The 26,823-nt window shown below is 41.4% G+C and overlaps 3 protein-coding genes across 9 annotated transcripts; 1 reads left to right on the forward strand and 2 right to left on the reverse strand.

The window, feature by feature from the left end:
- Positions 1-1,250: 1,250 nt before the first annotated feature.
- On the reverse strand, positions 1,251-15,902 carry grapa (GRB2 related adaptor protein a). Of its 3 annotated transcripts, none has more exons than XM_061304301.1 (6): positions 15,717-15,902; positions 13,258-13,428; positions 9,346-9,443; positions 8,550-8,669; positions 4,757-4,925; positions 1,251-2,073 (listed from the first exon to the last, which is right to left on the reverse strand). In XM_061304301.1, exons 2-6 carry the CDS (start codon positions 13,408-13,410, stop codon positions 1,888-1,890), a joined length of 726 nt encoding a protein of 241 aa, XP_061160285.1. In that variant the 5' UTR covers positions 13,411-13,428; positions 15,717-15,902; the 3' UTR covers positions 1,251-1,887. The 3 variants fall into 3 exon arrangements, with proteins under 3 accessions (XP_061160285.1, XP_061160284.1, XP_061160283.1); XM_061304300.1 differs by lacking the exon at positions 15,717-15,902 and adding an exon at positions 11,058-12,557 and having other exon boundaries at positions 13,258-13,397; XM_061304299.1 differs by lacking the exons at positions 13,258-13,428; positions 15,717-15,902 and adding an exon at positions 11,058-12,826.
- On the forward strand, positions 14,249-24,839 carry epn2 (epsin 2). 5 transcript variants are annotated; one of them, XM_061304295.1, is made up of 11 exons: positions 14,249-14,505; positions 15,696-15,794; positions 17,238-17,919; positions 18,143-18,297; positions 19,010-19,122; positions 19,402-19,506; positions 19,579-19,684; positions 20,133-20,279; positions 20,430-20,522; positions 21,732-21,959; positions 22,062-24,839. In XM_061304295.1, the coding sequence occupies exons 3-11, from the start codon at positions 17,489-17,491 to the stop codon at positions 22,385-22,387; spliced, it is 1,704 nt and encodes a 567-aa protein (XP_061160279.1). In that variant the 5' UTR covers positions 14,249-14,505; positions 15,696-15,794; positions 17,238-17,488; the 3' UTR covers positions 22,388-24,839. The 5 variants fall into 5 exon arrangements, with proteins under 5 accessions (XP_061160279.1, XP_061160278.1, XP_061160281.1 ...); XM_061304294.1 differs by lacking the exon at positions 15,696-15,794 and having other exon boundaries at positions 14,252-14,505; XM_061304297.1 differs by lacking the exon at positions 15,696-15,794 and having other exon boundaries at positions 14,253-14,505; positions 20,430-20,459.
- b9d1 (B9 protein domain 1) lies at positions 24,663-26,823 on the reverse strand. The gene is made up of 7 exons (XM_061304302.1): positions 26,630-26,823; positions 26,432-26,500; positions 25,793-25,904; positions 25,620-25,716; positions 25,426-25,488; positions 25,248-25,315; positions 24,663-25,169 (listed from the first exon to the last, which is right to left on the reverse strand). Exons 1-7 carry the CDS (start codon positions 26,690-26,692, stop codon positions 25,012-25,014), a joined length of 630 nt encoding a protein of 209 aa, XP_061160286.1. The 5' UTR covers positions 26,693-26,823; the 3' UTR covers positions 24,663-25,011.

Here is a 26,823-nt window from a genome sequence, read left to right on the forward strand (position 1 = left end):
CTCTTTCACCGCAACCCTATTTAACTGCCACGTGTCGCAGGTTCTTTTTCCGCGTGTTGCTTGTTGATGTCAGCAGCGAAGTAAATATGTGACACGCAGAAAGAACATTTGTTTTTTTCTCGCGTGCTTTGAAATGACTCGGCAAAATTCTATTTAAAGCATAAATGAAATAAGAGCTATTTTTGTCACACCTTTTGACAGCATCCAAACTCCCCCGTGAAAGTCAAGTAAAAAAAAAAAAAAGAAATATGAGACTGAAAAATAATTGATCTGAAATGATGCGGCCAAAGGGGATTTCCAAATGTGACCTCATTTCCTACCCCAGTTGAAATCTGACATCCTGGTGAGAGGAACAGCACCACATTCTTAACATAGCACCAGTCAACTGACAACTGCGTTATTCAAATGGCAGGATTGTGTGTGTGTGTGTGTGTGTGTGTGTGTTTCTGATGCTAAAACATCAGCTCGCTTACTCAAAGAATGACAGAAATGTGAAATAAAAACATACGCACACTTAAATGTACCAGATAAGCCCATCGTAGACTTACTAAATTAATAAAAAACAATATGATAGACTTGCATGGTGCAACTCAACATTTCCTTAAAGAGCAAAATGCAAATTACACTGACAAGTTTAGACGTGACCAAAATTTGCATGAATATGGATGTGAAATAACACAAAAATTCCCTCCAACTGATATTACGATTCCCAGAATGCGCTTACCCGTACGCATCTCATTTAAATCTGTTAAATATGTGGATGACACATTTGTTCTCTAAATTAATTAGCATTAAATTATAATTTTTGTTTGAATTAAAACAAATAGTCTGTTCAAATATTAACTTTTTTTTAATCACATTTGCTATTGGGTGTTTGCGTATGTGCCTTGTTTTCCATAAGCAGTACGTGTCACTTCTCAGCGTTGCCCCGCCCTTCTTACGTCACCGCCTATTTGCTCGCTCCATTACTTTGGTACTTGTAATCAGTCAGAGCATATTAAATTGCCAAGCCTTCTTTCATCCTGTTGTAATCCATCCACAAAAAAACATCAGAGTACTTTATGTGTCAGGCTTTTGAATACGATTTACATAATGGCATGACTTCTTTCTACAACGTCAAAGCACCGACGCAAATAAGCTTGACCAGTCAGTCACCTTAATTAGACAGGAAAGTTCCTAAGAGGCCATGTGTACCTACCCCACTTTTTTGTTTTTTTGAATCACCGGAAGCTAGAATGCAACAGTAACGATCAGTCTTCAGAAGAGAATTTATTTAAATGACTCACATTTGTCATGAAATACTCTGTGACTCTCTCTAGTTAGTTGCTGTGACCGAAAACATTTATACATTTTTTTATTTTACCAGGAATTTACTAAGATATGGTAAATACAACATTATATACAAAAAAAAAAAAGAAAACCACACACAATTGGTCTGATTTACAATTCAAACAGGGTACAATTTGTGATTCTCTTTTTGGGGCCTATTCACACTATCATACAATTCAATGTGCTCTTCAAGTATTTCGGGAAAAATCGTACATGAACTTCCACTGCTCTCCACAAACATTGTGGATATGCCGAAAAAAAAAACGGTATATTATAAAATGGTTTGGATCAAAAATCTCTACTGGTGCATTAGTGGAGTAAAAGGTTTACATCCCTTGAATGGTGATACTAATTCTATAGAACATGAGTAGATGTTGTGCCAGTCACAGCTGGTCAGGGTTTGCCCAGGAAGTGGTCAACAGAAGTTTCTTTTTTTTTTTTAAATGATTGCATCATTAGTTAATCTCCAGGCCATCTGCTCCAAAAGATGACTGGTAGCCAAGAGCAGAGAAGCGGTGGAAGTGACGTGGATGAGAAGGCCCACTTATATGTGTGGGCTCACTGACAGTGGTAAACGGGCTGGACATACTCCGGAGGAAAGTAGCCCACGTGTCCATGGCAACGGCCCCTCCAGCGCAGTGAGTCGGAGCAGTCAATGAGCTCGATGACGTCACCCCGCAGGAAGCGGAGCTGCGAGGGGTGGTGAGGGTTGAAGTCGAAGAGAGCGTGGGCATGGTGAGGACGCTGCCGAGAGAGATCGAGAAAGATAGAGCAGGAAGTCACGAGCGGAAGGACGAAGAAGGAAAGATCAGTTTGAAGACAAACAACAAATTGGGCGTCTGTATATTTGCAAACTATGATTGCATGGAATAATATTTCATTCACTTCTTTGCTAATGCTTTGACATTTTCATCATTATTTGAATCAATTGAAATAAGTCAACAGAAGAGCGAGTTCTAACCAAGCACAGAATGAGAGCAACACATTGTAATAAATATTCAGTGATGACTCATAACCGCCTGATGTAGTCGAGTTGAGTATCAGAATGTTTGGGGGCTGCAAGCAGCTCACGGTGAAAAATCGAGATTATATTATATACAGTTTATGCTACACAACAAATTGATGAATAACTTAGTTTTGAAATCAGGGACTTGTCAAAACTGTAATAAAAATTTGTAATTTTAGTATTAACATCTAAATTGATGCACAATTTGTCTTTGTGGGCCAAATAAAATTATGTGGCGGGCCCCCGAGCCTTAGGTTTGACACCTATGATTTAGACTCATTTGAATTTGGAAAAGAAAAATGTTTTCTACGATTCTTTCCAGTAGTCAATCTACGCTTTGTTTCTTTTTTGAGAGCACACAGCTTTTATCAGCGGGGAGCCGCTTGCAGAGAAAAATCGAGAGCGAAGGCACAGCTCGCCAAACGGCGTGCGACGCCGAGATAAGATCACACAGCTATACACTAAAAATAAAACTGCCTTCAATAAAATGTACCCCATCGCCTATCTATCCAACTGTGTTTGTCTTTAAGTGCACACCAAAAACAAGTTACTTTTCCGCTGGCCATCAGCCTCCTCTGATCTCTGCAGGCCGGCAAAGCAAAAACTGGTTAGCTGGAGAAAAGTGACTATTTTAAGTAGCGCAATTTCAACCTCAGTGACCTCACTTTGCTGTCAGTTGCACTTCTGTCGAGGAAAGTAGAGGGAGAATCAAGCCTGGAAGAAATACCAATAGTTTGTGCTTTATATTTGGTAATTTGGCTTCCTGTCAAAATTCACCCTAAACACAAATGATTTCAAGGTTATGCAGTGTAGTCTGCGTTCTAAAATGTCAATCAAGTTTTTCCATTTTCTGTGGACGCGTTGTGGCTGGAGGGCATATGAGGATGGAGGGGTGGGCGTTGGGGGTGGGTGGGAAAAGCCAGAAGAAGAAAAAAACATTTGCCATCCTGCCATGATGAGATAAGGAGTGATCTTGTGCCGGGTAATGAGCTCATTTAGAATTAGTATGGAAAGAAAATGATACAAAAACACATTGTCACACATTTGATCCAAACAAAGCTGAATTATTTGTGTAATATTATATATTATCGTCAATATTGAATTGCTAGGCCTAAAATGGAGCTAGGCTGATATGACTGACGAAGATCTGCGTGCCAGGCATGTTATGAATGCCCCCCACCCCCCTCGTAGTAATGTGTCTATTCATCAAGAAAGTGGAGGCACGTCAAGTACAAGGACATAGGAGATGACCTTTCGTTGCATGAATTTTTTATATTCAAACGCAGGCACGGAATTCAAGATGCTGACTTGACGTGTTGACTTTTTAGTAGATATTGATTCTGAACGGCTCCAGATCGTGTTAGTGGCTCAACTGTGTGCTATTGATTTCCTAATTTAGCGTCTTGCGAGGGGCAAAAGAAAACAAATTCATCTTTCAAATTCATTTTCCACCGTATCGATATGATCTCATTGATTTCCTTTTATGGTATAAACAAGGGCGCTTCTAGTTCATAGGTGTGTCGCATGAGAAGTCCCTATTTGGATGCTTGACGTATGATTGACACTTTGCTACCACAGCAACCTGTCAAGCCACATGGTTGTGCGTATGAGCGGGGATTACGGACAGACTCCACCCTGTCAATCACGATCTGCAGGTGTTAACAGAGGACATCATCAAACCTTGTTGACTTTCGCCATTCCACTTTTGACTTCACAATAACATCATGGGAGCTTCAGAATCTTTGGTCTGATTCAAGGGCTATATTTATTTTATTTATTTTATTTATTTTATTTATTTTATTTATTTTATTTATTTTATTTATTTTATTTATTTTATTTATTTTATTTATTTTATTTATTTTATTTGTTTATTTATTTACATATAACATCATGGGAGCTTCCGAATCTTTGGTCTGATTCAAGGGCTATATTTATTTTATTTTATTTCAATGTCACTGTGTCTTCTAATGGTCAAATTAGTCTTGGAATCATTTTAGAAATATGAGCACATTTGCTCATATGGCAGATGGAAGACAATAAAGGAAGCACACATGGGACAGATATGTTTTGTTAATGACATTGAATGTGACATGACAGAATGAAATGAGACCAAAAAAAAAAAAAGGGCACACAAACATTTATTTGACTTGATGTGTTCTACCTGCCCACACCTCTTTGAAGGTTAAAAAAAAAAAACATTTCCCGGTATGACGTATGCCAAATCTGTTAAATGAATCCGTCTGTGATGTTCTATTAAATGTTAAAATATAAAAATATTTATTAAAAAGGGACACAGTGTATCGAGATATCTGGAGGACATTGATGAAATGTCAAATGGGCTCTGTGTATTTATATTTAGTATATTTTAGAAAATATATGTTATAAAAAGAATCATGTTTAAAATCGAGGTCACGTGCTCACTCTTGCAAAGTGTTCGGGGTCTCGCAGAAAGACGGTCCTCTCCTTAGCGATACTGTTACTATGGTAGAACTCCACAAGCTCGTTCAGGGAGGAGAAGAGCTCATCCCACACGTAGTATTGACTGCAACGGTCCTGCAGTACCTTGAAGTGTTGGACGTGGTCACCATAACTGTCAAACACACAAAAAATAGATTTTAAAAAAACGCCATTCCATCACTTTTTTGCTGACACAGTCATTTTGTCTTATTTAAAGCGAGTCACTATAACAACTGATTAATTGTTTACATATTTAAAAAAAAAAATCAATTCAAAGTAGGTCATTGTCTAACGGCTTTCTAAAATGACTCATGTTCTGTCTGATGGAAAAAAATCATAACAAGCAGAGGCCAACATGTCAGCCAACATTTTGATGTCATTGAGTCATTAATGGTTGTTCTTAATGGGATGCTCATTTGCGCAAACAGTTTCCTCATTTGCAATGTCATTTAAGAGACTGCTATTTATTTGTTTTTATAGCAAAGTAGCAGTATTTACATAATTCATTTAGTTCCTCAAAAAAAATCAATGCGTGCCGCAATTAAACAGCCATTTTTCTTCCGCCGACACTTCCTACCTGCTCCCTGTGGCGGTTGCTAAGTAACTTAGCAGTTTATCTTTAGAAATCGGAACATCTCACCATGATCATTACCGTTATATAAGCTCCTGTAACATACAGCCAAAGTCAACTCAACACCCCCTTATTTCCCAAATCATCCCAGAGTAGGAGGGTGCAATGTTGACATTTAATGATGCTCAATATCGGTCGTGGCAGATTTGGGAAAAATACTTTTTCGTGATGTGCTTTGAGAGAGAAAACTTTTTTTAATTAATTGGACTAAGTCAACCTGTGAGAATAAGCACCACCTCAATCCACAAAAGTAACTCTCACCATGCTGTGAAGTCATCAGCCAATTATGATGTCTGATACCCTTTGCTGCCCCCTACCGATCTATTTGGGTAACTGACACTCCTTAGTGATGGACATAACCTTCCTGACCAGATGTATGGCATAAATGCTCTTAATCGATTTCATTTTAGATTACCCATTTTAAAAGCCACTATTCGAACTCAACAAAACTGTGGTTGAAGCAAACAACAAAATCTATATTTTTTCCAGTCCAAAAAAAGTATTCCTTAATCAAATACCTTTAATAAGGATGTCATTTGTAATGAAACATGTCAAGTCAACCACAATAATGCAATCAATCATTCACTGCCAAGCCTTTTCGCTAAAATCCATATTTGCAATCTATAACCATCAACGTAGAGTCCTTTCCGATCATTATGCATGGATCATCATTACAATCTGCCCAGAGGTCAAGTAACACACTCTGACCGATAAACTCTTACAGCGTGATGAACAGTACACACACATTAATGGAGACACACACTCTCTCTCTCATTTGTGTTCTTTATCCAGTGTAATTAAGGCCCACAGCGATTGAGAGATTATGTTCTTTTTCTCCGTACAAAGAAATCTGTAGGAGGGATTGAGACAAAGTGCGAGTGAGAAGCAGACTGGCATTTGGAAAGCCACCTACTGTAGATGACGCGATAGAAAGCGGTGAGACATCCTGACAGCCAAGTTATTTTTACAACTTTTACCCGACGCCAGCACAATTGGAGATGCATGAAGGTCGCTCTGCTTGTCTTTCCCTCCACTTCCTCCTTCAATTTGCTCTCACTTCCTATCTGCTGCTGTTCTCCAATCTCACCTTTGTTTGCAATGTGCAACGATGCATGCGTGTTAATGTCGTGATTAAACTGTAACAAATGAACGCTACACCCACGGAGGTTTTTGAAAGGAGGATGATGTCAGGGAGGACTATCCGACTTGCAAATAACATGACATCATGTGTTTGCAAGATAGTGTGTGCAGATGTGTCTAATTTAGTCTGAATTAACTCCATATTTACTCATATCATACATGTACGTCGGTACAGGCAATAATATTTCTCTGTTTGAATTTGTTTTGGTCTTATTGTTTGTCTTGACACCTCAGACTACATTTTGAAATTTTTTTTGCCACTTTTGCACCTTTATTTATTAGCATAAAAATATTATCAATAAATGATTATAATTATATTTAATGTTGTATATAAGAGGATCATTCTATAATTATATAAAATAATATATTTTATTTATATTATATATATTCTAATAATTATTATACTAAAAGTATTGCCAAATTAATACATCTCTGACAGTGTCTAATAAAAACCTTGTAAGCACCATTTTTGAAACAGCATTGCATCAACGACAGACTTGATGTACTAGATGCGGTAGAAATGATTTTTGCTGGTAGAGGCACTAGATATTGATCTCATAGCACGCAAATATAGAGTACAATTATTTAATTGCCGGTTCATTACGACTTGAGTCAGTTATTAAGACTGCGGTCACTTCTCATTCGGTGACGTCTTGAATGGTTATATAGAGCCTGTGACCATTCCAGGGTGTGTAGACCACCTTTTCCCCAAAAGTCACCCGGGATACGCTCCAGCTCCTCGTGCCCCCTCAACAGAATCCACAAAACGCTTGGCTAGATAAACTCAATGATTGTGAAATTGCCCACTAGCAATTGACATTCATGCTCCACTAAATCCCTCCGATGCTACTCGATGCTCGGAAAGAATTATGGAACTGTAACATAAACACAGCCTTAAGTGGCCATTCCTTTTAACAAGACACTAATGATGACTGATGACAAAAATTCTCAAAGCCAAACGACCCGAAGGAGCATGAGTCAGCGATATTAGAGGTCGTGTGAATAATGAAGCGCCGTAATAGACAAGGACTTTTTTTACCCAGCATGCATTTATTGATGATGTTGGTTTAAAATGTACCAATGCATTAAGTGTGTGCAATTACAGCATATTTAAATACCACATGCGTAAATTTAGCTTTTTTTTTTAGAAATCATAAAAGTGAATATATCATAAAATAATCAATCAACATGAAAGATTTGAAAGAAGCGCATGCATGAATAAAGTACATGATGCATTCATTAAACTTCAAACTTCTAAACTGCACTTGTGAATAATTCTAGGAAACTTTGATCAACACTGGTCCAAAATAACTTGGACTATAAATATGCAAAATACTTTTCTCATGTCTCTTCATAAGAGTCTAGGTTGCCATCACTTTGGCCCACTTTCTAAAAATAAACCACCAAACAACCCAATGTGGCAGATTTCCTGTCGTGGTTTCACGCTAGTCACCAGACACACATTTTATTTTTTTTCCCTCCATAATCACCATGACAAAAAAAAAAGTCCAACAGAAATTCTGGCTCCTACACTTTAAGTCCTCACCATAAATGTGCTATTTAAACATAAATCAAAGCTGCATTTAGCTGAGTTAGGAGTAAAGCACCAGTAACTTTCCCCAAAAACGTCTTCCCAGATACGAGGAGCTGTCAGCGCACACACCTGACCCAATTTTGGTGCCTACTGCACCATCCAGCAAACAATACCCATGCAGATAATAAAATATCGCCTTTTGCACACTTTAGCGCCTCCTCTGAGCTCAGGGCCAAAATCACAAGCGGCCACCACCGTCACTGCCCGCCTAGCCTTACAATCGGTGCCATCAAGATGCTCTCGTGTGCAAGATGAGATTAGCTCAGGTTGGACCGGAGGCTTCCTGCTTTTTACACCCCCATCCCTCCTCAAACTGTCTTCCTACGGAATGAGTTAACAGTTTATACAAGATTTTAAAAAGAGGAGTAAATATGAATGGTAGTTCTCTTTACCTGACCGACATGGAAAACTCCCCAGGAGCGCTCTCGCTCTCTCGGACTAAAAATGCTCCACATTCCCGGTGTCGAAGTCGACTTTCCGCCACACCGCGAGAAATACGACCTGCAAACCACCTGAGGGATTGGAAAGTAAACACAATGATGTTGAAGTGGTTATTTTATTTTATTTTTTACTGACGTGTGTTTACAGAATTGTTGCAAAGTATTAAATCAAATTGTCTTTTGATTATAAAAGACACGTTTAAAAGGAATTCTTACAATAACATCGATCACCGCTGTCGCACACTTGATCTTTATAAAGTTATTAAACAAATAACTAAAATTGCACACAACTTTGTGGAAGCTCTATTTGAAGTTGCCACAACACTTTCTTTTTACCCAAATCTTTGCTTTGGCAAAAGGCCTCCTATCTAAGAAGCGACAATTATTATTATTTTTTAACAAGACAAAGCCTGCTGTAGCATTGACACTTTAACATCTGTCGGAAAAAAAAAAAAAAAAAGGAGCCCATCTGGTGTGAGACAGTGATGGAAATGCGGTTTGGAGCAGCAACCACACACACAAAGTGTAAGATTACGTAAGTGAGCGTATGAGTAGGACGGGTTTGTCTTTTGCTGGGATGCAGATGTCCAAATCAGAGCAGAAGATGCCTGGAGCTACGGCACACGCACTAATGAGCTGTTAAGATCGACCATTTTCTGGGGCTGCGTCTGAATCTGCTTTAGCCACGCATCGTATGTGTGCGTTGTGTACTTGTACGCATGCGCCAACGTTTGTTCCACGAACTCACGCGTGTGGCCGCAGGTTGATATAGTTCTTTGGCACAAAGCCTTTTCTGTTGTCCAGCTCGGCTGTGTACCAGTTGGGATCATCCTCCATGTTGGTGATCTAGCAGGGAAATTAAATATCGGATCATTTTGATTCATGTTATTATTTCCGGGTCAAAGGTCATGATCAACAGTTTTTTTTTTCTCAAACAATGACACTGTAAATGCGCATTTAGAAGAGTCTGACATATTGATCAATCAAGTTTGACCTTTTGATCTTGCATGTGAAGTTTTTTTTAAAGAAAAAAAAAAGGTGTGAAAATAACATCCTCTTCTGTTTTCTCACCTCTCACGCCATTCTGCTGCTTTGATTCTCATTTGCAAGCAGAATAATGTGAAGTGCGTTTTGTGATTTAGTTTTTGCCGATTAAGTGTCCATTGATCGTGTCACCTTGAACACTCGCATAAAAATACACCACCGTGTTCTTACAGAAGGGTAGACAGGCGTGGGTAGATAGACTGAGAGACATTTAGTGGGAGTTCAATTACCTGTCCTTCTACCCTGCGTTCTAACAAATTTCCACCCCCGCATTCTAAAAAAATTAAAATAATCTCACTTTAGTTGTTCAATGTTAATGGATTTTCCAAAGTGTTGGTCTTTTTTTTTTAAATGCTCAAATGAGACACACAAATTGTCTCAGACACTAATGAAAGTAAAAAGGGGTCCATTTATAATAAGTGGATGATTTACTATGTTTATTTTAGGACATGAGATGTTGTTGGGATGAAACAATACACGTTCGGAGGGTTTTGATTTGGAGACTGTCATCAAAACCGATTTTCACTTTTATGATTTACTGCTTGGAGAAAAATGGATTTTTATTTTGGTGGCTTGGCAGTGGAACACAACTTTTAACAGGGCTATTTTTAAATTGTGAATCGACTGTCCTTTCTACTAACTGCACACCAGGACCTGGCTAAACTCCAACATAAAAACAAAACTGCTCTTCCGGGACACAGAAAAAAAACGGATTTTTGGCCTCTATAAAAACAGAACAAACAGTAATCCATTCACAACAAGTCAGCAACGACGATAGGTAAGACTCATTTGACCGAGATTTGAACCTGACCTATTTTGACTGACGTAAGCAAAACTGTTTTGCTAAAGTTAACTGTGCTACCCTAGAACGTGAGTAATCAACTTCAATTCCAAATTTTAAATAAGACGCCATGGGTGAAGATTTGTGTGCACCATACCAAAAATACATCACAAAATCATAACACAGATGAAAAAAATATATATTTCAATGTCAATTTATGTAATTTGCCCCTTCTATTCAACATCCATCACCGCTATGACACCAATCAACCTTTTAATTTTTTCATCATCTCATCTCAATTTATCTCCCATTCCATTATGCAGCGCTACATAACAACACTGCAAGTATGGAGTGTTTGCAAGTTTTACTCAGCCGTCCATCTAGCAAGTGCCAATCTTATTGATTCATTTTCCTTCCACCCACTATCGTGAGGCTTTTAAAACCCAGTCGCTTGATCTCTTCTTCTCCCTTCTTCAGCCCTGAACAGCTGGTATGTTACAAAACTAGAAAGAAGTACCCCAGAAATGCACTCACAGTTCATCATCAAGGTTTGTGAAGTTTTTAGATCAACTTGTTTTATGCAAACATTAGACATGCATGAAAAAGTAGATGCTTCATTTTTTTTTTCGCCTTACCTTTAACAACTCTCCTTTTTTGAAACTGAGTTCATCACCCTCGGTGGCACGAAACGTATACAGTGCCACTGCCTCCATGCCGATAACCACCAGAGCACGCACGCACTCACACACAACTCGGTCAAATACTTTCCACAAGTGTTCCAGAATGATGAGGGAATGGAAATATAAAAAAAAAAAAGAAATGTAAAGAGGACAATCTGAAAGAAGATGAGATGGTGCCCGCTGTGTCTGCGGAGCAAAAGGATGAGAGAGCGTTGTGAGCTCAGAGAGGAGAAACACAACTGGCTGGTGCTCAGAAAAACACTGCCATGAGTAACATTCTGAAAGAGAGCGAGAGAGAGAAAAACAGACCACACACACAGGATAAGAGAGTGGGAGGCACTTCCTGTGTATGAACATTTGTTTCATAAGGTTTGTGGTTTCTTTCTAGACTTAGCTGAACGTTGATCACAACTCATGTGCATCTCGATACAAGCAAGACTTTCTTTTCAAAAAATGAGCAACATCCTATTTGTGTTGCATGGTGTTCCACAGGGTTCAATTCCGGGGCCTCTACTGTTTTCGTTGTGTCTGATATATTTGCGTTCCATCTTGCGCTGAGCATAAAAGAGGCTTTCTCATTGAGCCCACTTTTGAAATCAAAATCTGAATGAACTGAAAAATGATGTGCTGCAGGGATTGATAAAATTGCATTGATGTTTGCAGAATAATGAGGAGTTGAGTCATGGAGGTTAAATGGCTTCCATCGTTATTGCGCTCGCTCATGTCGAGCCCTCTTAAATCTTTTTTAAAAAAGTCTTGTCGATATATTTAGATGTGATATATGCTACGTGCCACATAAAATAGAATGAACTGTGTTGAATATTTCATGATGACAGAGAGCCAGAAATGTGTGAGTGACATGTACCGTTCGTATGCATGTGTGAACCCAGCAGCAGAAACGGGTCGAGTGATGGTTGATCTCGCGTCATTTTTTCGCAGAGAAATTCACTCTCGCATGAAGACCCCTGGAGTTGCTGAGAAAGTGCTCTTTAAATATTTCAAGGGACATTGGCAAGATCAGACAGCGATGCACTAAATCTCACATGCATTTGGGCCAAATATTAAATTGTCATTTTCCCCCTACCCGGTCTTTGAATTGCACCAAAAAAGTTAATTGCCGCATTGTGGGTCTACGTGCTGTATGCGTGTTAAGGCAAACTGTAGAAAAGTAGAGAAAGAAGGACAATGTGTCCAGGAAATCCAAAAGCTTTTGTTTTGTAGCCGTGAGAAGCCTTTTTTCTCAGGATGCTGAAAGGGTGAAGCAAGAACAAAATAGGAGGAAGTTTCAGTCATCTGCTCTCCTACTGTTAAATTTAGGAAATCACTTTTATGTTGGTGGTGATTTGGCATTGTGGTTTGCAACATTTGAAAACTTCTTATTGTTTCAAGTCATATATTCTCAGGTGATGCCATCTGTGAAGTTGCACACTTTTTAGTTGTAATTGATGTTTTGATCTGTGAAAACAATTTGTGAGTGCAATCATTAATACATCTGTGTATTTCACATCAAAACCAAAACCTGTAAATTTAACTTTTTTTTTCCCCACCTCCATCAAATCTTGAACACGTCTGCCCTCTGTTGGCCAAAATCAGAGGTGCGTGATAGTTGAGCTGAAGCGCTGTAATTTCTTTATAATCTATACTGTATTTATTAGTTTATTTATTTCCAGTTACTGTAATATTCTTGTTTCAGACAAACACAAACAAAGACTGTTATTGTACATTAGCTTAGCTTCAGCTTTAGTTGTCTTTAGGACAACTAAACATAAGCTTGTAAAAGACACAGTAAGGATCTAAATAAAAATATATATAATAATAATAATAATAAAACCTTAATCCAACATTCAACAAAACCATCTTAAACTGGTTTACATTAATGTTGTATTTCTTGCTCTTCCATTTAAGCAGGAAATTGTCTATTCATAGCTCAATCCACTTTTGCACTCACATCTATTCATAGAACCTGATTTGAATATCATATACTACTTTTTCCATCTTAGACGTCATGTGACTATTGCTGTTTGGACATGATTAGACACATGCAGTGGAAAAAGACGTAAGGGATGGAATGCTGCCCTGCGATATTTTCTGGGCTCACAACGTCACACCTGTAACACACACACTGGATGCCTTGGAAATTCCAGAACGCGCTTACCTTTTGCATATTCCATCCATGTAGTTGGTCAATTTTAGATGTTAATTTGGCGGCATTGTGGGCTAATAGTTGGCTCATATGGCTCACATTTCTGGGCTTTGGCAGTTTGGCCTGGGGTCGTGTCTTCTCGTGCAGGGTTTGCATGTTTTCCATTTCTCAAGATACTCCACCCTCATTGCAAAACACAATAAAAGTCACGTTAGGTCAACTGAGGTCACAGAATTGTCCATGAATTGGATTGTGAATGTTTGTCTGCGTGTGCTCTGATCGTCTCTTAACCCAAGTCAGCGATGGCATCAGCTCATGCGACCTTGACCTTAGTGAGGAGGGATATACTATCAGTATTTCTTTTTTCCAAGTTAGCACATTTTTGACTAGTTATCATTGCACCTACATTAGCTAGAATTTACACGAAGAAAAACTCTCATATTACATTGGGTTAGTACACTGGTGTCAAACTCAAGGCCCGGGGGCCAGATACGGCCCGCCACATCATTTTATGTGGCCCACGAAGACATATTTGCATCAAATTCACGTCATACTATCTTCACTTTTAAAACTAAGTATTCAGTAGTCTGATTTGAAAACGAATTATTTGTCAGTGTGTTTTGTAGCTTATATTGTATATAATATGAGGTGTTCATACATTTATTTGGGTTGACAGTCATAATGGCCCTCTGCAGGAAACTATGACTACAATGCGGCCCGCGACAAAAATGAGTTTGACACCCCTGATTTAGTAGTTTTCAGAAGATTATTAAAACAATTTATTGATCACTAATTTTGTCCTTCACTTGTGGGATGAGCGAAAAGTAGTGTACTTAGTTACTTCCAACTAATGGGAACACTTGAGATGAGTTCTACTATGAAAAACAAATATTATACTTTTGTTTGCCCTCTGGAAACAAATTCAGAGCAGTGTTTCATTGACGGCTGGCTGGGTGACATGGCTAGCATGGAAGGAAGGTCTTTGTGTGTGAGTCAGGCCGCGTCGGTCACACCCATCCTCGGCTCTCCCCCTCCCAAAGCGCCCGCCATGTTCTGGAGGAGGGGAAACCTTTAGCTTGGCATTAGCATTAGCAACACTTTGGCTAGGCGGAGGCGCAACAAGCTCGCTGCAATAAGTACACTATCTTGATTTTTTTTCTCTTCTCCTTTTCTAGGCATTCCTCTGGAATTTGGGGAACACCGTTTAAGGGTTTACAACCCTGGACTCTCGTTTAAGTCCGACCCAGTTCGATACATACGGTAAGATACCGCCTGTTTTTAATACGTAGTGGAATTATTAAGACGTTTTCCAGAGTCCCTTAATCCAGTTTTCAGTGGCGATGTCTCCACTCAGCACCCCGTCTCATCTCTTAGTAGATTTGCTACATAGCCTAGCATGCTAGTCGATTGATTTAGCATAGTTTATGGATCAGATCGAATCTGGAAGAGCAAGATCGGATATTATTCCGGTCAACACAAAGCAAACTGCACGATCTGACGCCATCTGACGTTATTTAAGCGATCAGAGAGGACAGACAAGCTCTGCGGGTGGCTAGCTTCGATCCCAACTTTTTTTCTCCCCCCAATCCCCCGTCGAAGTGTTCCAATAATCATCGTGAATAAAACATCACATGGCTTCAATGTCTTTTTAACAAATGTGTGAAAACCAATAAACGATGAATTCACATCGATCTCCCTTACGACTAAAGTTAAGCAAGTTAACACAAGTTTGCTCCGAACCTGCTAACGTTAGCGCTAACCGCTAGTTAGCACCAAGGCTATTTCGACTGAGATTTCACAAACTTCGAACTATATGATGCTTTTTTTATTTCCCCCCCTCCACATCACACTCACAACTATAATACAATATATTTGTATGAGTGTGAGCAATTACTTTGTGACTATTAAGAAAACAAAGCTACGTCAGTGGCTCGTGAGATACCAAACACGTCACTTCTAAATCAGATTTGTTTTCTTTATTTGACATTATCGTGTTTTCTCATCGCTTCCTGTAGATTCCCACAGTTTGCACAAACGAATGATGACACCTTTTCTTCCTTTGCATCTTTTTGCCGTTTTGCGTCATTTCGCATGCCTCTACCAGGGCGCTGTCTCTGTACAGTATTGATTTGGTTTCCAATTGAAAATACTACACAATAGTGTCGGCAGTTGTATTGAATCTTAAAAATGTTGTCTTGTGCCTGTGGACTGAGTCAGTGTGTTGTTGAAAGAAGAATATGCATCATCATTGTTATCTTAGCGTGCATGACCTGGTTTATTAATCAGAGTTTGGGAGGATCAAGCATGCTAACATGCCTTTTATTATTATTTTTTAAAACTGTTTTGATCATTACTACTCCTATCTCAATGCAGAGTGTTCAAAGGAAGAACAGATTATGTAGGAAATGGTCAACAATTTTTTATCATCTGATAATTGTGTGTGTCTTTAGTTGTGTTCAATAAAGACCAACCCTGTCAAGCTCATGGGAGACGTCCAGACGAGTATTCAATCTCCGCTTTCCATCGCTCTGCTTTGCAGCTCTGTCAAGGTAGCCTTGTTTTCAGTGTGTTGTACCCGTTATGGGGGAAAACGTTTCCGCCATTTGGAGTCTGTGATCGTTATCGGAGTGCTACTGCGTAGTCTTGCGTTGGGCAACAAATGGATAATATATTGCTCTTTTTACAGAAGAACAAGTGCACACATCCTGTCCTGCTCGAAAGTGTGGAAGAAATGAGAACTTTAATACAAAGCAATAAAGAATCAAAGGAACAAAGTTATATAACAATACATGTATTACGGTAGCTACTTGAGAGCTCCGTGTGTAGTGATTTAGGATGAGCATTTTAATAAATGTTTTTGTTCAAATATGGATGAGAATTGATGGTGAATCAATTGAATGGAATCACTGTTTCAATTCTAGTGCTGTGTTGGCTGTGCTTGAACCATCGCCCAGTTTCTTTTGTAGGGGACATTACACTGCACACAGGCCGGGCTCCTGTTGGCTGTAGGCAGCGGGTGATCGTTTTTATTGATCGGCATATGCCGATCACGTAGGTTTCCACGAAAATGGTCCGGCCACGATCGGTGGGTGATCAAGCAGAGCACCGCTAGTTATTGCTCTCCTTGCGATCATCATTATCATCATCCGGAACTGCAACCTGCTGACAGTTTATTATTTTGAATGGCAGGAGGCTGACTAAATCGTTTTAGTAGTTTAAGAAGGACTTGAGTGATGAGTCTGGTCGCAGCGGAGGTTGTTCCGGCTCGTCCGTGGATGTGAGCGCATGCGCGTATTGGGGCTGGGGGTAGGATCGGGGACCGGCGATAGACAAGACAGACTCTCTTCTCTTCCTCCTGTCTGCAGTGAGTGAATAGGTGATTATTGCAGCAGATGTGTAATTAAGCCTCGCTCGTATTCACGGCCATGCAGGGTGATGAGGGAAAGTTTGCCGGGGGGTCGGGGGGGGGGGCATGCGCCACAGGACTCACATTTCACCGGCATTAAGTGAATTTACGGGATGTGCCAAGTTGTTTTCTTATTCCCTAGGCGCTCTCGCTCATCCCGGTTTCCTCTCCAGCTGTCCCTCCCCGTGGCACGGCGAGGCCGGAAGACGCCCTTCACAATGACACAAGTGATTTCTTTGCAAATGAATTGTACAACTCGGAACACTCCCCTACGTAGGCGCACTGTTTACGCCATCACTTGGTTGCGGGGGGCATGCTGGTGCATGCTGAGTTCACACCGGATAGGACTGAATGTGCGACGTTGAGGAGAAAAGGGTGTGTTGAAAGAAGAGATCAAAGTTGAGATGAATAGTTTGGAGAGGAGCTTGTTTTCGTTTTGTTGTCGGTGACTTCCATTCTCCAATAATCAGATCATATGTCATCCTTTTATGAGTTTCATTTTTAGGTTGAAGGACGAACAAGTACGTCACCGTAAGCTAACGTCTGTCAACCGTGATTTATGAATTTTTATTTTTCTGCTTCCTAGGTAATGGCACGGTTGCAAATACTGCCGGCACTTTGTGCGTGGAGATGGTTTTAGCAGACATTGTTCCGGAGGACTCAGGAACATCGCACTGGCCTGAAGAAGCCTCATAAACTCTTATCCCCGGCATCAGGTTTTTCAAAAACAAGGAGGCTTTGACATCTCGCTGTTGCTTAATTACGCAAAAACTTAGCTCCTGCTCTTGTTTGAATTTCAATCATTTCTCCAACGCTGGTCCCGTTTCGACCGCCACCATGCCGAGCTCCACCATCCGTCGCCAAATGAAGAACATGGTGAACAACTACTCTGATGCGGAGAAGAAAGTCAGAGAGGCCACCTCCAACGACCCTTGGGGGCCCTCCTCTTCACTCATGTCGGAAATCGCCGACTTAACCTACAACGTGGTGGCCTTTAGCGAGATCATGAGTATGATCTGGAGACGACTCAACGACCACGGCAAGAACTGGCGCCACGTCTACAAAGCGCTCACCCTGCTCGACTACCTGATCAAGACGGGCTCGGAGCGAGTGGCGCTGCAATGCAAGGAGAACATCTTTGCCATCCAGACTCTGAAAGACTTCCAGTACGTCGACCGAGACGGGAAGGACCAAGGGATCAACGTGAGGGAGAAGAGCAAGCAGCTCGTGGTCCTTCTCAAAGACGAAGAGCGTCTCAAAGGAGAGCGGTAGGAAATGAATCGGCCAATTAAAACATGTTGGCTATTTTCTTTATCCTGAATAATTTTAACAAAAATGGGTATCCATAAAAATTCCCCTTGAGGAATTTCAAATCATCGGAAAGATTAAATTGTTCGGTTTTCCCACTGCCATTTTGTCCAGCCTGATCTTTTCCAGTATGTGAAGATAAAAGCCTTTTTTTTTTTCTTTCTTTCTTTTTCTCCCGCTAAGGTCTCAAGCTTTGAAGACCAAAGAGCGCATGGCCCAGGTATCCACAGGGAGCAGTCAAATGGGCTTTGGTCGAGGCTCATCGCAGCCCAACCTCTCGACTTCCTACAGCGAAGAGTACGGCAGGTCAGAGGGCTCGCCTGCATCCTACCATGGCTGTGAGTACCAGTACAGCACACCATCCGGATGTTTTTTTTTAATGATAATTACGGCACCGGTACTTTTTTTTAAAACCACCGAGCCACAAAGGAAATGAGTTAACACACAGGCGGAAACCTGGAGGGAATTTGAAACAAAAGCGCCAAACTGTTTTCTTTTCCCCTTTTGACACTCAGCCGTTTGTACGCAGCACCGATGCCGCATGTGTGTGTGCATTTGAGCCAGCACGGGGTCATACGTGTTGCACTCTCGACCTTAGCGTGTGGCCCACATTCCCGTAAGTACTGCTTCAATAAGGAGCTCGGAGGCGGAAGGGCCAACAGCCGAGTCATCATTTTGAGGAAACGGAACTTAAAATCAGGCCAAAATGGGGTAAGAGGGAGCCGACAGCGTGGGCGTTGCCAGGGGAGATTTTTGAGATTCCACTCGAAGCTCGCTGGGCTATTTTGCGTCGGCAGAGTGCGAGTGAAAAACAATGCCACTGTGGAGTTGACCTATCTCATGCCCTTGTTCTCAAGAGGTCCAAAGTAGGTCAGAAACCTATTTTCAATTTGGCAAGCATCCCTCCGAGTCTACTCAGCGTACATGTAAAAAAGCACTCGTGCTGTGATGTTTCATACCTCACAGTATGGAATCCAAAAGTCCACAAAGTCCTGAAGACATACCTTTCGAGACCGTTGTCAAGTACGATGTCCGATTTTGTCCCATCAGCTACGTCTCCCAACGCGGGATCAGAACTGGAACAAGCCAGACCGCAGACGAGCGGCGAGGAGGAGCTGCAGTTGCAACTGGCTCTGGCCATGAGCAGAGAAGCCGCAGAGCAGGTACGAAACACGCGTGCGACGTGGCGGAAAATAAATCCTCACCAGGACACATCTGGGGGATGACTTCATTGTATCCAATCAGCCGCTTGTTTGACAAACGGTTCGAGCTTGTCTCGTTTCAGATGGGATGTGTGTGTTTGTAATGGCGGGGAAAATAATGGTGTCAAATGTGTCGTTTTGGATTCACATCAAATATCTCCAGTATCATCTCAGTGACAGATCTTAGGTGAAGTGGGAATCGCTCGGGCGGTGTTTGTCCTCACGAGTGACCATTTACAGGAGGATCGCATACGCAGAGGGGACGATTTAAGATTACAGATGGCCTTGGAGGAGAGCAAGAAAGGAGGTCCGGACTCTGGCAAACTGATCCACAAGAGAAAAGAGGTATACTGGAGTGACTCAGCTCCACCCTTATCTACTGCTTCTTTCCTAAATGAACTTTCTGTCTTATTTTAGCCGCAATCATCTCTGATGGATTTGATGGATGTCCCAGAGGCAGGTGCCAGTGCTGACCCCTGGGGTGCCGGAGCTCTGGCTAAAGGAGACCCCTGGAAACCTTATGGTATACATACATTTAGGGAATGTCTTTTTGTAGGTGCGACATTCTGTGTACATGTGGACTGTATACAAGTGCCTCACCCCTACCTTCTAAGAAGTGTTGGTTAACGCTTTGTCAGCTAGGAATGTTGCTCAGCAGGACCAGTGACAATAAAGTAGATCATATTCACTTCGCAAGTTCACCCCCCTGGCAAACCACAATCGCGTGGAGAAATAAGTCCCTATTTCCGAGGAGATATTTCGACACACTATTTACCCAACACATTTTTGACATAAACAACAATTGTCCACTTGCAAAATTGTGACACAAACGTGTGAGTCGACTCTGTGATGACGAAATTGTGTGAGAAAGGTCACGACAGAAAGAAGTCACTTTTGCAGGAACATCTTTTAGCTTCTGAAACCACCTATCCATATTTTGCTACTCAATAATGCTATTTTCCTCTCCCAAGGTTCAAAGTCGGCAGCCCCAGCGGACCCATGGGGGGCTCCTACCTCAGTTCCTCCCATGAAGAGCAGCGATCCCTGGGCATCAAACTCCACTCCCGCGTCCGATCCCTGGGGCTCGGCAGCCACTCGCCCTAAGGCCTCCAACACAGGTAACCCATCGAGGAAGGATGTTTGCGTCCATCACCCTTTAATCTCCACAGATAAATATCCACACACCTTCATATGTCTTTAGCGTGTTCTCATCTGTCCACGTGTTTGTGTCTGCTTTATATTCTATGTGACATATTGTCCCCATCCAGGTAGCTTTGAGCTGTTCAGTGAATCCAACGGTACGTCCAAAGAGGACTTCTCAGAGTTTGACAGCCTGCGCTCCTCCTCCTCTGTCCCTGCTGGTACTCACCCTGTCCTTGTCTCCCTATTGACACAGTCTGTGGTGTTCTTCCTCTGTGCCCTCAGATGGCACACCGTGTCCTGTCTTTCTATGTTTATTATACCACCAGACCGGAGCAAGGAGCCATGTTTCTTTTCCTTGACAAAATGAATGAATGAAAGAAATGAGGACATCCTTTTGTAAATGAAGGCTATTTGCTCTGGTCTGATCTTGTATCACCAGGGTGTTCATGTGTTTGTGGTGTCATCAATCTGTACTTTTTATTTTGAAATCTCACAAGGCTCAAAATAAGCGGTTTCACATTACAGTTTGTGAGTCAGAAATTAGAATTTCACACTTCATTAAAACAATTTCTGTTTACGCTGCACCAGCTAGCTATCAACAAGATTCAGCTGGCTAGCTCGGCTAGCGGCTAAACATATTGGATATAAACACATTGCAGAGTCACTTTTAAGGCTCCAGCACGCCCACGGAGGATAAGCGGTTTCGGAGGATGAATGAATAAACATCATCCTCTCCATTCAGGAATACTACATTTAAACGAAGTCACTGATTGACAAAACTGTTCCGCAAAGAAAAACAATCATTTCGAGCCTTGTCTCACCAACATAATCGAGAATTCTGTTTCCATAAATTCCTAAAGTCGGTCTTTGAAGGGTTTCCAAAAATGAGCTTGGCACCTGATTCCCCCCCCCCCCCCCCCCATCTTGTGGTTCTATTTTTCTGGGGAAGCTGACACTGGATGCAAATCTGTGCTTCAGTTTAATGTAAACATGTTGGATGTTAAAAAGAAATCTCACTTCTAAAGCGACTGAAGGATTCCTGGGGGAGTCAGTTTTGCCTCTTTTGTCATTGCTGTAAGTGTGTTGCTATTTTGAGATGAATTTGTCCTAATACCACATGTAGCAGATGGCTTGCCGGCTACTGGTGCTTTTCCATCACTCTTTTTTATTCATTGCTACCAAAAAGGCTGTCCGCCTCTTGCTGTCCTCCCAAAATAGCGTCCTTTGTTTAATTGACTACATCAAAAAGATTTCAGTGAACACGCCTGCAGATGGATGCATTTTATCATTTTGAATGTGGAGAGTTTGATTTGTTCTACTGTGTTCTATTTTCACGTACGTGCTATTTAAGGTGCCAACTTGATCGGAATCGGGGTTTCTATGTGTCTTATATTTTATTTTATATGACAACAACTTGTGTTTTGTAGGTGATGGTGGTTTACCATCCTCGATTCCCTCCCAAGCCAGTCTCGCTAGCAGCGGCAGCTTGGACCTCTTCGACCCTCTTCCCACATCCGGCTCTACTTCTTCAAATCCCACCAGGAAGACTCCAGAGTCTTTCCTGGGGCCCAATGCTGCCCTGGTCAACCTGGATTCTCTGGTGACCAAACCAGTCCAACCTGCACCGGTGTTCAACCCCTTCTTGGCTTCAACAGGTAGCTGGAGCTTAAAATGCAAATGTTTATAGCCGACACACAGAAGAAAATGAACCCAGCGTTTGTCTTTTTGTGCTTCTGACATTTCCCATGACCGCTTAGGTGGCGCCGCCGCCTCAGCCGCCGCCACAGCCTCCGCCGCAGCCTCCGCTGCCCCTGCCAATCCCTTCCAAGTGAGTCAGCCGGCTCCTCCGACCCTCAACCAGATGCGAGTCAGCCCCATGCCTTCGGGGTTCGCCAGCGGCATGGCCGATCCCATGGCCGTATCCTCCATGCCCATCGTACCCATCAACATGGCAGGCATGGCCCCCGCGGGGGGGCACTCCCTGGGTGCAATCGGGGTCGGCGCTCTGCCCCAGCCAATGATGAGCTTGCCCCCCCAGGCTGGATCGCAGCCCACTGGAGCCACCAACCCGTTCCTTTTGTGAGGGGATGACTGCAGGACAACTTGCACCTCCCCGAAAGCTCTTGTCCCATCAATCCCTTTTCTAACAAGGTCATAAACAACGTGGCGTCCTTTTAACATTACCACACGCTTCCTCCTCCTTCCTCTCTCAACCGCCTTGTCCTATGTGTTCCATTTCCATCCGACACTGTCCGTTTGGCATCAGTTAGAGTAGCAGGGGTGTTTACATTCCCCCCCCCACCGAGGCAGGTTAAGACGGTCAGTCCACTAGCCTCTCACCCGCCTGCCTCCCTTCTGCCGTAGGATTGCTCCTTTCTTCTGGAGTGACAGAAGCCTGACTCGAGCTAACGCCAGGATCTTATCTCGTCACTAGAGCTAATCTTTTATAAGCCCTGTCAGCTGAATAATGTGTGTGTGTGTGAGTGTGTGAGTGATTGCACATACTAGTGCTATTACACTGTGTATTTTCCAGGAAGGTTTTCCTTCACTTACTGGAGTTAGAATGATAGAGACCGTCAGAAATGTTTATACAGTGTGTGTGTGTGTGTGTGTGTGTGTGAGAATGTGTGTTCCAAAGCAGGGATTTTGCACATTTTGTTGGCTTTTCCTTTTTTTTTTTTTTCTTTCAAACAAAATTATTTCTGCAACTTTTGGGCTCACCATTACACCTTAGCGTAGGCAAGGAGGCTAGCTGCTAACCAGGATGTGACAGCGTCAACTTTTTTTTTTTTTTTTTTTGGGATTTACCGCACTGCGCTCGTCTGAGCACTCCGCTTGAACCACCACAAAACACGCCAATTTCCAAGGGTCACCATGATAACATTGTGAACGCTTCGAAAAAGGAGACGAACTCCGTGTCCGAGTGATCCAGCGGCGTGGCATGCTCGCCTGCCAATGCCTCAATGCTACAACTCCATCTGATGTTTAACACCAAGGCCACGCCCTAAAGTGGCTTTAGACATCAAATATGAACTGTGACAGCGTCAGTATTCAACATCATGGCGAGGCATTGCGGCATTTGTTTTTGTACTAGGGTCAAAGGGAGTTTGAGCGAGCGATACCAGCTTCCATGTGTACTTGAATGAGCAATGTCGATTGTTAAGTGGACCCCCCCACCCCCCTCCCTGCAGGTGGCGGTTATGTCTGCAACATATTGTGTTGGCACATCAACAACGTTGAGAGTTTGATCTGGCGAACACGCAGAAGTTCCAGGGAGGAGGTCGTAGGTCATTACCCATGGTTACTTTTTTTTATTTACTTGTGCTAATCCTTAGCAAAATCCTTTATTTGTGTTGTTGGGGTGTTTACTAGCTGCATATTCAATTTGAAACCACATGAGGTCATTCTAGTGTTTTCACCCTATGGGTCAGCCATTCACTTCTCTTAGAAGCACAACCGTTATCAAAGTCACAGCGACTGATCTTCGAGGATGCCTCCAAGCCCCCCTCCCCAGAGTAGGCTCTTAGTGGGTAACACTCCATCCCGTGTCATTTAGAGCTATTTTTAAGTTTGTGCAAAATGTTTCTATATTGGAGTATTACGTTGTAGAAAAATTGTGTGTAATACGAGATGATGGAGGCAAATCTATCTCTTCAATTGTCTATCACTGCCAATATTTTTTCTTTGTTTTCGATCGTTTGGTGTGCCGCCGCCCCCTTCCTATCTGCTGTGCTACACTATTTGGGCCCTTCATTGCGCCCCAAAAAAGCGCTACATTTGTCTCAGGCAAATAGAGGGACGGCTTCAACTGGGATTTTTTTTATGCTTGGCTGATGGCTGGATGCCTGAATTAAGTGCACAGTCCAGTGAAACTGTTTAATTGCAAAATATATATATGCAAACATTGTGGAAAGATCATAAAAAGAAAAATGAAAAGGTGTTTTGCAAAGTTGGATTTGCTAATACTGGGCCTACTGTAATCTGTTTTTCCTCACCCTCCTAGATGTCACTAACCTTGAAGTGATGATGGCTGCATTAAAAGAGAGAGAGAAAAAAAATGGAACTGTCGGATGACAACTTCAAATGACCACTTTTTTTCCGACTGTACTTACATGTGGCAAGCTTACGAGGCATCACTTTGTATTCACTATGCTTTTATTGAGAGGAAACTACCCGACCTTACAAGACTGTCTTTATATGCATTAATTAGCCACCTTTTTATTCTTCGTCACGTCTTGTCTAGTTACCCTTCTCATAGTACCGGGAGCAGGCTGCTTTTTATTCGATATGTGCTCAATCTGTCGGCATTATAACTGTATAATATAATTTATCATTTGTACTATTGTAACATACCGTGCTTTTTTTTTTTTTTTTTGACCTTTATTATTCTGTGTTATGGGTTTTTGTAGGAAAACATCACCGTGGAATCTTAACGGCTTCTAAACAAAATGAGAGCAACAGGCCGCAGACTGTTGGTTGAGGATGAGTGTAGCTGCATTGGTTCAAAATAAAATGTATATCACTTTCAGCTCGAACTATTGTCAGTGTCTTTTAAAAAAAAAAAAAAAGATCATAAAAAGTGGAAAGTCAAACATTATGTAAAAAATACATTTACTTTTAAAAAAACACTTGCATAAAACATTTTGAATTCAAACAGTAATTTGTCGTGATCATAATCAGAATGTTAACTAGAAATGCTCAATATAATCACAAATGTGTATGTTCCTCTGTGGACAGGCCCGATGAGGTGGCGAAAGGTGCACTTGGTGAATTTGATGGTCCAGAATTGTATCCCAGTTTCTTCATGTCCTTCATTACGATGTTAAAGCAGACCGTAACAAATCCTTGAGAGCAAACCCGTGTCACTGCAACAATTAAACAGGTAACTTAATGCAAACACAACACAAAATCAACTTCATTAGAGAACGAACATTCACACTTACCTTCTCGGCCTTCACCCTGGGCCACCACTTTAGGGTCTGTGTACTCTGGTCGACGTCCCCAAAGCCAACTTTAAAAAAAAAAAAAAGTATAATATAATCCAGATCTTATTTGGCCAATTATAATTTTAGTCTTGATACACAAATTATTTGAATGTAACTAACCTAACTATCAACTCACCTCGTGAACCTCTGAAGTCTCCATGTGGGTTCAGGAACAAACATGGGGAGGATCCGTGTATGTCTGTGATATGAATACAATCTTGTATTGGATCTCAAAAGTAGGTAAGTATTTCTACAAACAATATTTCAAGCTAAACTGGCATGGAATTTAATAATCAAATATGATTTGAAGTTGGTAAGGGTTCTACTGACTTTCCAGGTGTTAGTGGGATGTGTGTTGCCCCATAGCCTCTGACCACGTCATTGCCAAACATGTCTGGTCCATAAACACTCAGCACAAGTTGAGGCCCTGATTTAGAAAGAGCACATCAATTTGCAATAAATATGAAATGATCAATTTAAATCTGTTTGTGCTTAGTACTTACATCCGGAAGGGTTTGTGCTCTTAAAAGTTATGTCCAGAGGGAAGTTCCATATCAATTTTTGTGACGATTGACTACCTTTAGATGTTATTTGAGTGATGCCTTCCTCCAAACCCTAGAGGTGAAAAAAAGGAAAAGAAAAAAATGACGTGACTTCGTCTTTGTGTGCACGGACGTCTTAATTCAGGAGTTTCTCGTCGACTGCTATTGCAATGATTACATCGTAATTATTAAATTGCACGATGACTTTAAATCTCGGCATTAGAACTTTAAATCTTGGCATGACGACTTTAACTCGTCAGTATGAGGAAATTTCGTCATGCCGATCTCAAATCTCGTCCCGTTTTTTTTCTTTTTTAAATTTTACTCGGTGTCTTAAGCATATAAAACACTAAATAATTATAATATTGCAAATCTGGAAAAAAAAGGAAAACGATCCACAGTGTAACTTTTGGCAGCAAACGAGAGCTACAACTTATCCCCGCAGACTTTGGGCGAGAGGTGTGCAAAAGGTGGCTGGTCACTAGCAATTTACACGGTAATTATTATTTAAAAATAAATAAAACCACGCATATATTTTTCAGATTGTGCAGTGTTACACCTAAATGTACTGTAATCCGCGGTATTCAAAAAGGTACTCACAGTGGTGGGTATCCAGTCTTGGCCATAAACAAAGCAGTATTTGCAGTACAAGTCGTCATAGCTCGGAAACTGAAATTTGAAAACAAATCAAATGCATATTAAATAATCTTATTCTTGATCTTGCACAAATGCAAAATATTACAAGCACTGTTAATGCTAACGTGTTAGCCGTAATGCTAAACACTCATCAAAACTCACATTCGCTCCCTCAATCTGCCCATTCACCGAGAGAAGAAACACCGATGGGTTGCTTGTGGCCATACCGGCTTTAAAAAGTACATCGAGATTAGTTTTTGGAAGATTATAGCTTTTGAAAAAACATTTTGCCTGCTCGTTGTGATAGCGAAAGCCTCGCTGTTGCTAAGGCGACGAGTTATCCGACCTATGGTTCC

The sequence above is a fragment of the Syngnathus typhle genome, linkage group LG17, assembly GCF_033458585.1.
Source record: "Syngnathus typhle isolate RoL2023-S1 ecotype Sweden linkage group LG17, RoL_Styp_1.0, whole genome shotgun sequence".
Taxonomy (NCBI): domain Eukaryota; kingdom Metazoa; phylum Chordata; class Actinopteri; order Syngnathiformes; family Syngnathidae; genus Syngnathus; species Syngnathus typhle.

Excerpts from the sequence above, each read along its gene's own strand:
- grapa (XM_061304300.1), bottom strand. The coding sequence starts at position 11,468 with ATGAAACAAATGTTCATACACAGGAAGTGCCTCCCACTCTCTTATCCT. Across the intron at positions 8,670-9,345 it reads ATCAACCTGCGGCCACACGC|GTGGTTTGCAGGTCGTATTT; the intron begins GTGAGTTCGTGG and ends CCAATCCCTCAG. Across the intron at positions 4,926-8,549 it reads GAGTTTTCCATGTCGGTCAG|TTATGGTGACCACGTCCAAC; the intron begins GTAAAGAGAACT and ends TGTGTTTGACAG.
- epn2 (XM_061304295.1), top strand. The coding sequence starts at position 17,489 with ATGCCGAGCTCCACCATCCGTCGCCAAATGAAGAACATGGTGAACAAC. Across the intron at positions 19,685-20,132 it reads AGACCCCTGGAAACCTTATG|GTTCAAAGTCGGCAGCCCCA; the intron begins GTATACATACAT and ends TCCTCTCCCAAG. Across the intron at positions 20,280-20,429 it reads CCCTAAGGCCTCCAACACAG|GTAGCTTTGAGCTGTTCAGT; the intron begins GTAACCCATCGA and ends GTCCCCATCCAG.
- b9d1 (XM_061304302.1), bottom strand. The coding sequence starts at position 26,692 with ATGGCCACAAGCAACCCATCGGTGTTTCTTCTCTCGGTGAATGGGCAG. Across the intron at positions 25,905-26,431 it reads AAGACTGGATACCCACCACT|GGTTTGGAGGAAGGCATCAC; the intron begins GTGAGTACCTTT and ends TTTCACCTCTAG. Across the intron at positions 25,170-25,247 it reads CCAGGGTGAAGGCCGAGAAG|TGACACGGGTTTGCTCTCAA; the intron begins GTAAGTGTGAAT and ends TAATTGTTGCAG.